At 35.4% G+C, this 16,584-nt stretch overlaps 5 protein-coding genes across 5 annotated transcripts; 2 read left to right on the forward strand and 3 right to left on the reverse strand.

Moving 5' to 3' along the window:
- Window positions 1–985: 985 nt before the first annotated feature.
- Window positions 986–6,660, forward strand: LOC132902739 (uncharacterized). Its single transcript, XM_060948957.1, has 2 exons — window positions 986–1,521; window positions 5,739–6,660. The coding sequence occupies exons 1-2, from the start codon at window positions 1,211–1,213 to the stop codon at window positions 6,658–6,660; spliced, it is 1,233 nt and encodes a 410-aa protein (XP_060804940.1). The 5' UTR covers window positions 986–1,210.
- LOC132902704 (uncharacterized) lies at window positions 1,750–3,746 on the forward strand. The gene is made up of 2 exons (XM_060948730.1): window positions 1,750–1,930; window positions 3,064–3,746. The coding sequence occupies exons 1-2, from the start codon at window positions 1,750–1,752 to the stop codon at window positions 3,711–3,713; spliced, it is 831 nt and encodes a 276-aa protein (XP_060804713.1). The 3' UTR covers window positions 3,714–3,746.
- Window positions 1,913–4,455, reverse strand: LOC132902703 (uncharacterized). Its single transcript, XM_060948729.1, has 2 exons — window positions 4,076–4,455; window positions 1,913–2,977 (listed from the first exon to the last, which is right to left on the reverse strand). The coding sequence occupies exons 1-2, from the start codon at window positions 4,375–4,377 to the stop codon at window positions 2,092–2,094; spliced, it is 1,188 nt and encodes a 395-aa protein (XP_060804712.1). The 5' UTR covers window positions 4,378–4,455; the 3' UTR covers window positions 1,913–2,091.
- Window positions 5,509–9,361, reverse strand: LOC106134488 (F-box/LRR-repeat protein 15). Its single transcript, XM_013334555.2, has 3 exons — window positions 9,086–9,361; window positions 8,538–9,004; window positions 5,509–7,884 (listed from the first exon to the last, which is right to left on the reverse strand). The coding sequence occupies exons 1-3, from the start codon at window positions 9,287–9,289 to the stop codon at window positions 7,734–7,736; spliced, it is 822 nt and encodes a 273-aa protein (XP_013190009.1). The 5' UTR covers window positions 9,290–9,361; the 3' UTR covers window positions 5,509–7,733.
- A 987-nt stretch (window positions 9,362–10,348) lies between these two features.
- Window positions 10,349–13,027, reverse strand: LOC106134416 (uncharacterized). The gene is made up of 5 exons (XM_013334480.2): window positions 12,904–13,027; window positions 12,511–12,604; window positions 12,298–12,399; window positions 11,388–11,608; window positions 10,349–11,040 (listed from the first exon to the last, which is right to left on the reverse strand). The coding sequence occupies exons 1-5, from the start codon at window positions 13,025–13,027 to the stop codon at window positions 10,349–10,351; spliced, it is 1,233 nt and encodes a 410-aa protein (XP_013189934.2).
- Between the last annotated feature and the right edge of the window lie 3,557 nt (window positions 13,028–16,584).

Raw genomic sequence — 16,584 nt, forward strand, 5'->3', positions numbered from 1 at the left:
CAATGTTTTAATTTGAAAAGAAAAATAAAAATGACATCAGATTATGATAGGTATATATTTTTTTTTTGAATAAACACTTTAATTGTCTCCACACGTTTGTTTTTTTTTTACAAACAGTCTAATCTTTGGTATGAAACAACACTTTTGAGAATAAACTATACTTAGGTATAAAAAGACGACAAGAAAAGCCTTATAAACGTTCGGATTGGTAACTATGTATATAACAAGCAATTTAGATTCAGATTAATTAATTGTATGTTTAGTTTGAAGATGTTACAAGGTACAAGTTAGACAACATTAGGGCAGCATTATTATTGAATCTTCCAAACATACATACATAATCACGTTTATATGCCATGCGGGGTAGACAGAGCCAACAGTCTTGAAAAGGCCATGTTCAGCTGTTCGGCTTAATGATAGAATTGAGATTAACATAGTGACAGGTTGCTAGCCCATCGCCTAAAAGAAGAATCCCAAGTTTATAAGCCTATCCCATTCCCTTCCCACGGATGTCGACGACGACGACGACGATCGTCGACGTTATTTGAATCTTGTTGGAAATAATGCATATTACCCACTGATCTCTATTTTATGTATATATATGATTTGTTAATTAAAGAGAACAGTGATAATAATTCATAATACTTTAGTATAACAATAAGATTATAAATAATTTACAACAATTAAAATTTATAAATATTTAAAGCGAATCTCTTTCTTATAGTATTTAATTTAATACAAACAATTTAGAGTAAAATAAGCAACAAAGCATGATAGGCAAATACAATAAAAATAAAGTAATAGGTTAATGTCAAAACTGAATGTGTTATTAACCCGCGGCGCGTCCCAACTCCTGACTCAGGAGCTAACTTCATAGACGCTAGTAGTCAAGACTCTGGAGTCGCTATGGGTTAAAATATATACATAACTGTACTGTACTTAAATTATAATTCAATAAATAGTTAAATTACCAGTTTAAGGGTCTCAGCACACATATGGGATCGGAAAGGGATCGTAACCGTAACGCCTTTCGCCTCGCTGTCAACCAGGCGTCAACCTACCGTATGCACGTAACGAAAACGTATCAGCAGCGCCTGTACGTCAACTCGGCTACGGCTAGGCGACACCGCGCTTACGCCTCGCCGCCCCCTGGCTGACCTGGTTGGCACCAGATCAGTTTGAATCCAAACGTTAAGTGTAGCGCACGGTTATGTCTTGGTTTACAATACGTGAGTTGGCTATCATAGCCATAGCACTTGATGAAGAGGAAAAAGAAAATAGCAAGAAAAAAAGAAAAAGATATTGGGTACACAGTATGAATAAAGCAAGGAGTACTGAAGGGGAATTTCGGACTATAAAAAAACATTTGATGGATGATGAAGAGAAATTTTATATTTATTTTCATATGCCGAAATATCTCTTTTATAACATATTGCAGTCTATAGATGAATGTATAAGGAAGAAGAATACAACATTCAGAGAAACAATATCGCCCGAAGAAAAACTAGCTGTAACGTTAAGGTGAGAAATTGCATTTGTTTTTGGAATTTTTAATCTGGTCTACATAAATATTTGTACTATAATTTTAATGTTTGTATTATCTCTATTGTTCTTTTTTTTTAAGTGTACAAAAAAAATAGGGCGTGGACCCATGTCTACGGTGCGGCGCCGTTTGCCGTGCAACGGTACGGCACCGCCGCCGTGGTTGTCAGTTGCATAGTGCGCACGTGGTAATTTTTTTTGCATAAAATGGCGGACGATTTAGATTTAGACTTTTTGATTTCACTAGTGGAAGCACGTCCCGTTCTCTGGGACAAGTCAAAGGAGGATTATAAGAATAAAAATTTAAAAACAGAAGGGTGGAAAGATGTCTGCCTAAATATTTTTCCATCATTCGACAGCATGGACAATAAAGAAAAAACGAAACTCGGTGAGTATATACCTACCTATTTATTTATCTTTTTAACTTAATAAAGTGAATACAATAAACATCAAAGTGAAATCAATGCATTAATGCTTAGTATTATTATGAACTTGCCATTTACACACACTCAATACATTTGGTGGGTTCGATCCGTGACCCAACTTTAGTTATATTTTGCTTAGTTGCCAACTAAGCGCACCGACATCACTATTAAAGTATTTACAAAATTCGTCTCTTATATTGACAGGATTTGTTAAGGAAACGTCATCTGCTGTTTGTGGAAGGTTCAAAAAACAGTCGTCAATATATAACTCCTCTGATTTTCTAACTCCATCTCGACTTACAACAAAATTGTGTAAAACACAACATGCTTTGATAATGTCGGTCGCAAAATTATATTGAACATTTAAGGGCCGATGAAATACTCGCCATTTATTTGCGAAAATACCAAAAGCACACTCGACATATCTTCTTGCTCGACTCAAACGATAGTTGAAAACCCTTTGTTCTTCTCTGAGATGCTTCCCTGGGTATGGACGAATTAGATTGTTAAGTAACGGTAGGCCTTCATCAGCGATAAAAACATAGGGAACTGAATTTTGGAGCCCCGGTAAAGGCTTTGGCGCTGGTATGGGAAGTCGATTTTGCAATAATAATTCGTATAGTTTTGAATTGTGGAAAATGGTGGAATCACATTCCTTTCCATACGATCCTATATCAACATATACAAATCTATACTTAGAATCCACCAGTGCCAGCAAGACTATAGAGTTAAAACTTTTATAGTTAAAAAAAAGGGACCCACTGTGGGCAGGACTACATATTCGGATGTGTTTCCCGTCCAATGCCCCCATGCAATTCGGGAAATTTGTTTTTACGTCAAAATCCTTAGCTATTTTTTCAATTCGCTCTTCGGATATTTTCGGTATACTTTCACTTAAAAGAATGTCCCATATAGCACGACAAACATCTCGTACAATTTTTCCAATTGTAGATTTTCCACGATAATCTGTGAATTCCATATCTCTGAATGAATTCCCTGTTGCCAAAAATCTGCAAAAGAAACATTTCTTAAAATTTTACAGACCATTATAAAAGCAATTTTATTATCAGTTCTATTTTTATAACGATTGTTACAGGTAATGACGTCATAAAAAAATGGACTAACATTAAGGATAATTTTTTCAAATATACAAAGAAGGTAGAACTTTCAAAGAAATCTGGAGCTGGTGCTAAACGTATAAAAGAATATCATTTGTATAGACAACTCATGTTTTTACAAAAAAATGCACCAAATTTAACTGAAGATAGTATAGAAGAAGAATCTCAAACTCCGAACACAAGGTCAAGATATCAACCCTACAGAAAAACTACGCTAAAACGAAAACCAAGTTGCGATGAATTTGAGAAGCAAATCGTCGAAACTTTAGCTGCTTCTGAAAATCGACACCTGTCATTTTTTAAAGCCATTTTACCGTCTCTCAACAAGTTAAATGACCACCAGACCTTGCTATTTCAAAGCGGGGTTTTAAAGATTTTAACAGATTTCCATCAATCACCATTCCAGTCATATAGCGGGTACCAGACAGCAACATCTTACGACGCTAACTATAACCAAACTGCCCAACAACCACAAGCTACAATGTCTTATGAAACTAACTATCAAACAGCTTGTAATTCATCAAACCCAATTAGTATAAATCGTCGCGAAACATCACCAGTCTCAACTTTGGAAGACATCATGTCTAATACCACAGATACACTGGAATCCGAATACGATTTTTCTTAAATCATAATAAATACGAAAAAGATTACATTATTACTGATTTATATTATAATTTTGTAAGAAAACGGTTTTTTTATTGATTTTCTTTTTTGTTGATTTTTTTTTGTTTGATTGTTATTGATACAAAGATTACAATATTATGGTTGCGAAAAGAAGTAAAAAATATACATTTGTTTAAATGCGTGAACTTGATTGTTTTATTTAAATTCTGCAAAAAGGACCACTTGACGAGTTAGCAATTTTAAAAGGCTTGGCGGATTGACACAAAACACAGACCTAGCTAATACATACGTATGAATACATCAAAGAAAATATTTCTATGATTAGAATATGTAAATAAGTTGAAATAAATTTCTTTTTTTTACCTTATAGTTAAGCCTAGCATTTCCATGGGCCCAACAGGTTTCCTGAACACGTATTTCTTCTGTATACGAGGCGCTATTTTGGTTAGCAGTTCTTCAAAACTTGATATAGACATTCTAAAATATTCGTAAAATTTGTCATCACCACATATTTTCAACGCTTCATATTTCCTCTTAAAATGATCTCCATCATGGTTCATTATAGAAAGGTATGGATTTACCCAATATTTTCTTTGATTTCGTTTTTTCTTCATTCGTCGACGTCTTAACAGCAACAGGAGCAGGATACGTCTTTTGCGGTCCATAACAAGCCAAAACTAATTTTGGTATAAGTGCTGAGCGTGTACGTGCCGGTACACGACGCCGTGGCGCGGCACGGCGCCGCGCCATCTGCCGGCGGCGGTGCCGTACCGTTGCACGGCAAACGGCGCCGCACCGTAGACATGGGTCCACGCCCATACTCGGTTCCGAAACTACAAGATAGATTAATTTTTATCCTCTGTCGATAAAAAATATTTCTTTTGGAACGCAACCCTCATTTGCGATCAGGTGTGCACAGGGGATGTACGTTTTATGTCTGGTGTATGTGTGTATATATTTTGTGTGATTTCGTAAGGTATTTTAGTAAATGCAACTTTTTTGTAGTTTAGGTAAAAAAAAATACCCATAAATCACATATTTTTTTATTATACAAAACTATATTATTAAATCCAAAAATTATGGTAATTAAACAAAAATAGCGCCACAACAAAAATACAATCATTGTATAAATTAAAGATTGTTTGAAGTATCAAGATCGTCAGCATTTGACGCGCCATTTTCTTCTAAGTTTGAAATATTAAAATCATGAATGTTTGAAGCGCCAGATGTTGATTGTATCTCGTGGCTAATGTTATTTAGAGTGGTATAACCTCGAGGCATGTCATCTTCTCTTTGGGGAATGTAAGGGTTGCGATAACTATAATAGCTTTGTTTCTCTGCGATTTCTTTTAACTCCATTTCCGAAACTGCGTTATATATTTTACTTTTCATAATAGCTTGGTTATATTCTGAAAATTTTTTAACCGTTGCCGCAATGCTCTTAAAAAATGTATCTATCTCATCTTCTTTTTTGGTTTCGTTGTGATTTAATAAATATTTCATTAAAGTTTGTGACGCTGAATTTTTTTCAATATTAAGATTTTTTTTTTTTGAAATTTTGGATGCAACTGAAGATGCAGAAGACTCAGGACGCGGCGAAAGTGGAGTAGTTTCCGCTTGTAAGTTTTCTGGAGACTGAATTATGTTTATTGAGTTCTGTGAATCATCATTACCCAAGAAACTGCTAAGATCTGAACCGTCATCATCATCAACCGAAGAGATCGTATTTCTTTCTTTGTAATGAGGTACTAAAAAACTCATTTCATCTTCAAAGGTCCACTTTTTCGTCGTCGGGGCTGCCTGACCACTTTTAGTTTTACGCTTCTTCATAGCTCGTCGGTGAGACTCTCTAAGATTTAACCAAGTTTTCTTGCACTCAGATTCTGAAATAAAATAAATCATGGTTAACTATATCAAGCGCATGTAGTTACACATGTATGTGTGAAAGGGAGTACGTACACACACATTCACATAAACATATAGACGTATTATAAAACGTATATTAAATATACATTTATTGTTGCAGGTACTTCATAACTGGATCTACATTTACTAATTTATCATCGAGCTTCCGTTTAGGAGAATCAACTATTCGTTTGATAGTAATAGATGTGTGCAATGCAATAATAAATAAATTAATGCCAATTCATATACCTCAACCAACTACAGCCACATGGCAAGGAATCGAAGAAGGATTTAAAAATAAATGGAACTTTCCGAATTGCATAGGCGCCATTGACGGCAAACATGTAAATATAATTGCACCTCCCAATAGTGGATCGTTGTTTTTTAACTATAAAAAAACATTTTCTATTGTTTTGTTAGCTATAGTTGATCCTGAATACAGATTCATAGCGGTTGATGTAGGAGCCTATGGAAAAAACAGCGATGGCGGAATCTATTCATCATCTACATTTGGAAAGGCACTTGAAAGAAACACATTCAATATTCCATGTGACAAACCATTACCAGGAACTAATCATGCAATGCCACATGTATTTGTGGGAGACGAGGCATTTCCATTGAAGACATATTTATTAAGACCATATCCTCGCTTAAATACACGGAGACTATCAGATCCTACTGATACTGAACGGCAATATAATTACCGCTTATCACGAGCTAGAAGGGTTGTTGAAAACGCTTTTGGAATTTTATATCAAAAATTTGCGATTTACAACAAAAATATTAAATTGCATCCAAAGTTTGTAGATAAAGTGGTATTAACAACTTGCATTTTACATAATATGATGAGGACATATAACATTGAGATGAATTTACAGGAACCGAACAGAACAGAACAGGAAATTACAGTTGAATTCGGCGAAGACCGATTGTTAAGTGAATTACCAAGTATTAGTGGTGCCCATATGGCTACCGCTTTTAATGTACGTGAAAAGTTCAAAACATATTTTCAAACTTCTACCGGACGAGTTCCATGGCAGTAGCTTTTAGCTTTAAATATTAATGTTAATTCTTAATGGATATTCCAGTTAAATTTTTCATTATAATTATATTAATCACAACTGTTTTATTTCCCATACATACCTACATACGCGAAAAACATTAAATAAATAATTAAGTAGGAGTAGGTACTTACCAGATTGCTTTAAAGTAATACTTATTTGTTTCCAAGCCTCGTCCTTTTTTATAGTATTGCTGTATTTAGCATCACTTAAGTCATATAAATATGGATATTTTCTCACTTCTTCAATAAGTTTCTCCCTTTGCATCGTTATTTTGTGTTTGAATCGAACTTAAAATTTTAAATAAAACATACGCGCAACACGAATGAAATACTCCTTGCGAATGGCGGCGTCTTTAGCAGGCAAGTCGCGGGAGGGGAAAGGGGAAAGGGTGGACGAAGAGATGTGAGCTCGGGTACGGAGAGACGTAAGCGCGGGGACGGAGAAACGTAAGCGCGGGGACGATGAGCCGTAAGCGCGGGAATTCAAGTTCGGAGCCTGTTCCGAGGCGAGGCGATTACGTTATTATTCCGATTAGTGTGCGTTGCAGTAGGGAGTTTAATACAAACCATTCTGAACGGCTCGAGGCGATACGGTGACGATCCCTTTCCGATCCCATATGTGTGCTGAGACCCTAAACCACCATTTTAACTGTAAATCACAATCACAAGCCTAGTTGTGTGCCTGTGGCTAACTGGTACTTAAGAATAATCACCTCTTCCCCGTCTTCTTCATCAGCTCTTCTTCTAAATGAGGTGATGAAGGGATTGAACAATATTACTAAGTGAAATTACCATAAGACAAGCTTAATTAGGTTCCCAGGGGTTCACAGAAGTCAGGCAGGAGTTTCTTCATGTTAATTCATTTAATCTTAATCTTTTGGATGGTACTCCGTGCACATTCTTTCAAGGAAAAAATACCCAGACAGGGGCCAGAATAATTAAATAATTTTAATAATAGTTGTAATTAATCAACACAGGGTACTTAATTGTTCTTACTTGGGATATAACTTACATCACTGAGTGAACACGAAATTGTAGCTAAAAACCGCTTACTTATAAAACTAAATACGGTATTGGCACCGGGTCTACAGGTTTCCTATCGATGTGGACTCGTTGCCTCATCAGTTTCAGTGTGTTCTCCGTCACCTTGATGCAGCCTCTCAATAGCAAGCCCTCCAGTTTGTGACTGTGCAGTGCTAGAGCCCTGAAAGTTAAATATCCAACATTTAAGAGCTAACAATCTCGAAAGAGTGTTAGTTTAGTATATGTTTGTCTGTTTATCTGTCCGGCTTTATGATGGAATTGAGATTCAAATAGTTGCTACAGGTTGCTAGCCTACTAGAGGAATCCCAAGTTTATTAGCTCATTCATTAGTCGCCTTTTATTTTCTCAGTTTTATTATATATATTATATTTCTTTTTATTCATGTCCTACCCTATCCTGCTCTTATGTTTGCCATAAAAACTAATATATACTAGTTCTATTGATTAATGCTTGCCGTGTGGTTCCCGGCACCAATACAAAAAAGAATAGGACCACTCCATCTCTTTCCCATGGATGTCGTAAAAGGCGACTAAGGGATAGGCTTACAAACTTGGGATTCTTTTCTAGGCGATGGGCTAGCAACCTGTCACTATTTGAATCTCAATTCTATCATTAAACCAAATAGCTGAACGTGGCTATTCAGTCTTTTCAAGACTGTTGGCTCTGTCTACCCCGCAAGGGATATAGACGTGACCATATGTATGTATGTATGTACTATTGATTAATGTAATATATGAGTAATATGTAATGTTTATAAATATATATTATAAAAGTCTAAAATAATAAAGTGTTCCAAGAAAAAAACACAATTACCTTACACCCTTGTCAGTGATATCACTGCATCCCCCTAAATTGAGATGCTTCAATGACTTGCTGTACTTAGCTAGAGCATAGAGGCATTTATCCGTCACCTGCTTGTTCCCCTCCAAATTCACAGTCCTCAAATGTCTGAACTTTTTTATGCATATTAATACACAACTTTCAGATATACACACACAATATGACAGATCCAGGTCTTCCAATTTACTCTGATGTAATGCTAGGGCTTCCATTGCACCTGTAGTCAGCCAAGTACATCTACCAAGCTTCAGAATTTTTAAATTATTACAATACAAAATTACTGGCTGTAAACATTTTGCTGACAGGTTTTTACACTGTGATAAATTCAAATTTGTGATGCCTTTGTTTTGAAGAAAGAGCGGGATTAGCTCGGCATCTGTGACCGTCACGCAGCGGCTTAAATTTAATATATTTAACTTCGTACATGTCGCTGTGAAGACCTGCAAAACAAGCAGTTTTTTGAAGTCTTATTTATTTTTAAAATGTTATCCGTAATACAATCGGTACGGCTAGTCACTTACACCGAAAGTGTGCGGCGAAAACCCTTTATTCATTAGTTTTAATGATTTTAATTTCGAAAAATATATATTTATTATTTGTAGACATGTTTTTGATACGCAACGAAAATTGAAACATTCCCTGATTGTAAGATGAGGCAATATTTTAGTAACTATTATGTCTTCCCAGTATAAATCAAAAAGCTGCGTGTTTCGTCTCATATTCATTGTTTTAGATAAATAATTTTAAATTAGAAAAAGGAAAACAAGACCACCCTGATCCTATCCATTGTTGATAAAATAAAATTTTTAAATCTGTCTGTCAGTGTAAGCAGTGTCACTGTCAAATCATTGTTTTTTTGTTCCATGTAGGCTAAGGTTAAAAGACCAGGCTGCCTTATCACTGATAATGTATGTAATATGTACATAATCAATCCTATGAAATAATTAGAAAATAAAGCTATTGCGATACTTCTCCGTTTCTCATTGTTCATTCTCGTTGATGAAAGAAAGAAAGAAAGAAAAATCTTTATTTGGCGCAAGAGGTAACATTACATTAAAAGAATTACATGATGCGACCAAAGGGTTTCCACTCAGCATAATATGCATGTGTATGATAAGGTACTGATGGTACTACGTGTACACTTCGCAAAAAAAAATCACCTCGTGAGTGATGTGATTGAGGTTCATCTTCAGTTCATCAGGTTCAGGTTCAGGATCAGAAGGTTCCGAAGCGAGAGCAGACAATAGCCTAGACGTTCAGAAGTATTTATAACAATTTCAAATGAAAAACATAAGAAATATAGTAATTTTATTGTGGTGATCACTATTCCGAGGTTTGTTAAAATCTTGTCCCAGTTAGAGTAGAGGTACCTAATATCGGCTGTGGCCTAATATCGAGAAAATGGAACATGATTATAAAAAGAGTCCTAAACTTCTTGTGGTTTTTATGCGGAAATTGGCTCTTTATTCTTGCGCATAATCTCCAAACTTTTTCCAAAGTTTCTTTTGCACTGACTCTTTGGAAGCGGCAGTAAAATTTGTTTAAAGTAATTTATTTGACGTCAACCAATGTTGTGAAAAACCATGACAATTTTTAAGTGATGTTGAAATGTCTTTTAATAATTAAAAATAAAAGAATTTGAATTGCATTTGAAAATCTGCCTAGTGCAGAATAGCCGTATTCACGCTTTTTTGATTGAGAAGCAATATTACAAAACTACTCTCATAATCAAACACATTTAATTTATTCTATAATTTCAGGCTAATTCATTACGCTAAATAAATTTATTCTTGTGTCTCTAACGCTTTATAAGCTGAATAAACGCTTTTGATAATGCTCATTAGCAGCTCAAAATTCATGATGGACACACCGCCAGCGGACAGCATCAGAGTGCTCTGAGCATCAACCAACATCAAAAGAATAGTTTTCTTATTGCGAACATCAAAATTCTCCCAGTTACTATCGTACAGGGCGTGCTCGAATGCCACCCCAGCATCAATCAACTTCTGACCCACATAACATTCGATTCCTATCTGGAAGAACGCAAAAGGTATCTGATCGTACGTTTTTTTCAAACCCACGATCAGTTCCAGAGTTAGACTGATTATAAGCACAATTAACTCTCCGGCGAAAGCATTTCTGAATATTCGTTGAGTTTCCCTTATCAAAGCTATATTCTTTACGTGGACTTTCTGAATGCTCCTAAGTTTACGTCTGACAAACTCATTTTTTATTCTTGCCTCGTCGGCATTATTATCTAGTCTTGAATGTTTGATATCTTCGTAATGCTTTTCAGCGTCTTCCCAAACAGACATCAGATCGCAACCCAGAGCTTTAAGTTGTGATTCCGTGTAGCCGACCATGGCTATTAGAAGAACGTTGATTTGGGCTGGGGGGAACACGGTAAAGAAACAGGCCAGTGTCATCAATGCAGTGTTCACCTCGTAGTTTGGCGACTCTAAGACTGGTTCGAGACCTGTAAATTAAAAAAAAAATACTCTACTCTGTGAATAGAAAATAGAATAAATGACATTGGCTGAATGTGTAGCACCGACGAATAAAAGTTTTATCTATCTATCTTCTCGTTACCATTTTATATTATTTTTCTTGCATTCGATTCAACTTTCTTTTGTACTTCATGCTCATTCATTATAACCATATGTATCACATATATATCTTCAAACCCATTATGTATAAAAAAATTAAGTATTTGATGCATAATGCGATCAAAAGTGATGTACAACAGTAACACACCGAACAGAGCAGAAAAGGAAAACATAACACACCATAAAGAGGAAAATAGGAAAAATATAGAAATAATACCATAAAGAGGAAAGTTCTCATCAATCGCAATCCTCTTAGTGGGGTGCAACGCAGGTCTGATGAGGTAAATGACCCCGGTGGCCATGATGATCGACCAATAGATGAGGGCTCTCCTCTTGACTATCCTCATGTTCTCCACAAGTTTCCTGGCGGCTCTGCTGTCGGCCTCCACTAAAGCATCGCAGGCTAAGTAATCGTCTATAAGCTGTTTAGTCGCTGATCTGTTAATACAATTATGTGAAAAAAAAAATAATTAAAAATAAGGGAATAGGTACTTCGTGAGGAAACTGAATGCGTAACCATGATCGACGCAATACGGGTAAGGTTTTCCGGGTCCGGGAGTTGCTTCGTGTAAAAATCTGACTCACGTATATCTCAGTTTAGTCCAAAGGTTCGACTGGCAGAGAATGCCTAAAGCATTAAGTCTTCCTGTTGCACATTTTACGTGCATATAAATTAGTAGAACTTAGGACGTTGTTAAGATCTAATAGAATTAAATAAAGATTTTTTTTGTGGACATGTCGTGTGTATTGAATGTTCGTCTCACGTCAAATCAGATGCTGTTTTCACAGTTGATATTAGTGGTCCATCTTATCGTTTCATCACAAAATATTAGTGAGAATCCGAGAAATCAAAGAAAGTTTATATAATTAAATTAAATGTAACTTTATACTGCAATATTTATATAACTTAATGGAGTTTTAGTTCGTACTAAAACTACATATAAGAAAAAGATGATTACAAACTAAAATTAAATTTACAAATTGTACAGTCATTGCATAGGATTAACCTACGGGAGTGTGCCCAGAAGGCTGGCACATTTGCTTAGTAGTAGTAGCAGAAAAAGAAATTCCGCCTGGTAATAAGTAAAAAAAAAAAATATCAATAAAAAAAAAATAATGATTCTTACCTATTCAAAAACAGATAGAAATACTTGATCGGCCCCATCTCAGTACAAATCGTCAGTGAGAGAACCTTGACTCTGTAAGTGGTGACGCCCAATTCTACGGCTCTGATTGAGACAAAATTGATCGAATAAGAAAAGTAAGTAAAAGATATTATTAGTAAGTAAAGTGAACACTAATAATTAAGATTATCGTTGGACTTAATTAATACAAATTACCTGAAGACCACGAACCATATTCCAGAGAAGATGAACACGTATACAAAAGAGAAAATCAAGATCGGCAACAAGATATAGAAGAAACTGTGGATACCTGTAAAATATATGTAAATGATACATACATGTAGTCACGGCTATATCCCTTGCGGGGTAGACAGAGCCAACAGTCTCGAAAATGTCACGTTTAGTCATATGTCTCCATGATGGAATTGAGATTCAAATAGTGACAGGTTGCTAGCCCATCACCTACAGGAGGAATCCATTCCATCATTAGCTCTGACTACTGCAAGGGATATAGACGTGACTATATGTATTTATGTAAATTATTTCTCACTTTAATTTCTTTTACTCGTTTTTTCAGTATTCGTAGAGACAAAGACATCACGAACTCACCTTTTTTATTGCGACTGTCTATATCAAGCACGACCAGTCGCAACATCACAGTGACGTTCCATAAGAAGGTGGGCAAGTCGCAGTGGCCCAGCCCGAACTTACGAAGAGTTTCCCAAGCCGCCATTGTTACTAGAATAGAATAGATTAGATAGATAGATAAAACTCTTTATTGCATCATAAGAGTAGAACATACAAAACAACATAAAGCAGATATAGATGGTACGAACGCGGTAGAATAGAATAGATTTATTTTAAAAATTGGATACAAGGTATCACTTATTGACGTCACATCACTCAAATCTAATTATAACTACTGCCGCTTCCAAAGCGCATGTGTAGAAGGAGCGGTGGTACAAACTACACTGCAGCATTTTCATCGGACGTCAATTTACAAATATAGATCTTTTAAATCTAAATCGTGGACGAAACGAATGCACATTGTCTACATTAAAAAAAAACATGAATGAATGTAGAACTAAATATATCAATACGAATATTTCGTCACATAAATAAAGATAAAATAAAATATGTACACACATATACAATAAAATATGTAAAATATGTACTTGGAACAAGAGTATCTAAGTAAGTTTTATTGCAATTCGGGATCTGTGGTTATATATGGTATTTAAGATTAGGACTAAATTCCTCTCATCTTTGTGTGGTCGCAGGTTGCACCCTCCACGGCAATGTTACAGGGTCATATTCCAATTCAAATTTTTATTTGCATAATATTATTGCAACAAGATATATAGATAGATGAATAAAACTCTTTATTGCACCATAAGAGTAAAACATACAAAACAGCACAAAACAGATAGAGATGGTATAAAAGCGGACTTATCGCTAATGTAATCTCTTCCAGTCAACCTTTGGGCGGAAGGAAACCAAACAGGAGATTCTAAGATTCCAAATTTATATACTAAATCTTCATATTTACCCTTTTGGATGTTGCAAACATTTATTATGTATTAGTAGACATACTAACTTATAAAGGTACCTCCTTAGTAACATATTATAATTTTAAATCTTACTAGAATTGTTTAAACCTACTATTGCAAAATTTACATTTATCTGTTAATAGGTGTGTATTTATTTATTATTGTAAACATTGGTCTGGTTTCTTAATAAAACTATAGAGTAAGATAGCTGTTATATTTATATGTCTTTTATTTACTGATTAGTACAATGTTTACTACTACTTCAGGTAGAGAAAAATGGCGTAGCATCGTGCGGGGTGTAAGAGACTCTTTATTGCATCATAAGAAAAAAAAAACAGAAAAAAAGACACAGGTACAGGTACAAAGGTTTCACCTGCGCCCTCCACTTCCACGACTACATGACAACCACGGCCACTCTTCTTCTTCCTGGCTTTAGTCCCGGTTGCATCTTCAACGGTCTGGAGAGGAGCCCGGGATAGGCCTTTGACCATGGATCCTGGATTGGGTGAGTCAGGTTTTTACACGGAGCGACTCCCGTCTGATCTCCGCAACCTTTGCCGGAAAACCTAACCCGTATTGGGTCGACCATACTCACTATCCAGTTGCCTGAATTTGCGGGTTTCCTCAGGATGTTTTCCCTCACCGTAAGAGCATCGGTTAGTATTCAAACTATAGAGTGATAAGTAGTTTTTATATAGCTATCAAATTTCGCTAGAATTTTGCAAAGCTACAAATACCACGTACTTTTACGAGTACGTTAGAATGCCAAATAAGTAGGATTTGGATATTTCCTTAACGATACTTCGGATGAAAGACATTTATAATTACCACTGTTTAATCTCAGTATTCCGATGGAAGCGGATATAGAATATAAATGTAGCGGAGCCCAGGTTTCTAAATCTTACCGTCTGAGGGTGCAACTGTACCAAACAGAGCGAGATACCTGAATGAAAGGTTTTCCTGCAACGATTGTTTCAAAAATAAAAATGTGAATCTAATGTACTGCCTTTTTATAATTATCGCTATCAACAACTAATTTATAAGCACTTATCTTTTTTAATTGTCGAGAGGGAGCCATTATGGGTCTACTTAAGAATTATCATGTCACTCATGTGTGCAATTTTCATGACCGGAAACGGAGGTGTGAGAAAATTTACGTCTGTGAAGTGTTAATATTAAATAGATGTAATTCTTTTAACGCTATCGGAAAATTTTAGTTCGGTTACATATATTAATACGTGACTATGTGTATGTACTTGGCGGGGTAGACAGAGCCCACAAGCTCAAAAAGACTGAAAGGCCACCTCCAGCTGTAGTATGGCTTTATAATAGAATTGAGATTCAGATAGAGACAGGTTGCTTGCCCATCGCCTAAAAGAAGTTTCCCAATTAGGTGTTTGTCAGTCAGTATATTATGTATGTAACTCCTGAAGGTACAGTAGGTACCTACCATTGTGCTAGTTTCAGTATAATTCAAGCAAGTTATTTACAAACGGTACTATTTCTTTTATATTTCATATGCTGTCTTTGGAATTAACTAAAATAATTTTTAAGAAATACGTATTAGGTACTTAAAGCTATTATTTATATTTCATGAATAATTATATTTTAAATATTACCCAATTCGATATAGCATTTTTACATAAGATAATAAATAACTTGATTGATTCTTCTACACTCCTTTCGAAAGTAAATTTCATATCCAAAGCTCGACTTCCACTTCGCTCCTCTCGCAATCTACACATCTTAGTACCCCCTCAGCTTCGCAAAAATTACACTCGGAATAACTTTTTCTACCGTTGTTTATGTAATTACAATAAAAATTTCTCAGACGTTGACATTTTTTTAAACTCATTGCAGTCCACAAAAAATTTAGTTCGTAATAAGCTGTTATCAATACAAAACTAAGGTACAATACTACATATACATACTAGTAATCGTTTGATGTCTACTCGTATTTCTGTTTGTATTTGTTTTTCTACGCAACTCAATGTCCTTCTCTTACTTTATATAATTGCCTTTATCTGATACCTACCAAATTAGTTTTTCTTTTACCATCTCTTGCTGTTTGTTATAAGCACGCAATTTTTATTGTATTATTGCTCGACACTGTTTGGTCTATCTTTTTAAAACTGTATTATTGTACTTTTTGTTTCTTATGACTGTTTGTGTCAAAATAAATAAATAAATAAAAAAATAAATAAATAAATAAAATTTCGTATAAGTCAATTAATTTCAGATTAATTCCAGATTTCTATTCTAAGCTTAGATAATTCAAGAAAAATTAAATTCATTTGTGAGCTATGATGCTACAGACAGACATAGAGGTCAAACTTATAACACGCCTTTTTTGCGTCGGGGGGAGAGATAACATAAAGTACCTATAGTTGTTGTGGCCTTTGTTGAAGAAGTACGCAGGGAAGTGGAATGGTGTACACCCTTCCACTTCCCTTCTGCCTACCCCCCTTCTTCTTCTGCCTACCCCACTGGAGGGTAGGGCACTCATATGGTGAGGGAAACCTACGCACTCAGGCAACTGAACATGTAACCATGATTGATCATGGATCATTATGTTTGTTAAGAAACGTAGTACGTATACTAAGATGTATCAATATAAGGTTTACATAAAATCCATTTCATTGACAAACAACATTCAATTTGTAACACACTGAGCCGAGTCCGACCAGCAGGCTTACTCTCGACTCACAATGACAATATGCCGTGTGGTTCCCGGCACCAA

This window comes from Amyelois transitella, chromosome 17, assembly GCF_032362555.1.
Source record: "Amyelois transitella isolate CPQ chromosome 17, ilAmyTran1.1, whole genome shotgun sequence".
In the NCBI taxonomy this organism is placed as follows: domain Eukaryota; kingdom Metazoa; phylum Arthropoda; class Insecta; order Lepidoptera; family Pyralidae; genus Amyelois; species Amyelois transitella.

Coding starts and splice junctions, on each gene's coding strand:
- LOC132902739 (XM_060948957.1), top strand. CDS start 1,211: ATGTCTTGGTTTACAATACGTGAGTTGGCTATCATAGCCATAGCACTT. Junction 1,522..5,738: donor AAACTAGCTGTAACGTTAAG/GTGAGAAATTGC, acceptor TTATTGTTGCAG/GTACTTCATAACTGGATCTA.
- LOC132902704 (XM_060948730.1), top strand. CDS start 1,750: ATGGCGGACGATTTAGATTTAGACTTTTTGATTTCACTAGTGGAAGCA. Junction 1,931..3,063: donor TAAAGAAAAAACGAAACTCG/GTGAGTATATAC, acceptor CGATTGTTACAG/GTAATGACGTCATAAAAAAA.
- LOC132902703 (XM_060948729.1), bottom strand. CDS start 4,377: ATGGACCGCAAAAGACGTATCCTGCTCCTGTTGCTGTTAAGACGTCGA. Junction 2,978..4,075: donor ATGCTAGGCTTAACTATAAG/GTAAAAAAAAGA, acceptor TTTCTTTTGCAG/ATTTTTGGCAACAGGGAATT.
- LOC106134488 (XM_013334555.2), bottom strand. CDS start 9,289: ATGAATATGAGACGAAACACGCAGCTTTTTGATTTATACTGGGAAGAC. Junction 9,005..9,085: donor TTTCGCCGCACACTTTCGGT/GTAAGTGACTAG, acceptor CTTGTTTTGCAG/GTCTTCACAGCGACATGTAC. Junction 7,885..8,537: donor ATCACTGACAAGGGTGTAAG/GTAATTGTGTTT, acceptor TTTAACTTTCAG/GGCTCTAGCACTGCACAGTC.
- LOC106134416 (XM_013334480.2), bottom strand. CDS start 13,027: ATGGCGGCTTGGGAAACTCTTCGTAAGTTCGGGCTGGGCCACTGCGAC. Junction 12,400..12,510: donor ATATGGTTCGTGGTCTTCAG/GTAATTTGTATT, acceptor TGTCTCAATCAG/AGCCGTAGAATTGGGCGTCA. Junction 11,041..11,387: donor TGAGAACTTTCCTCTTTATG/GTATTATTTCTA, acceptor TTTAATTTACAG/GTCTCGAACCAGTCTTAGAG.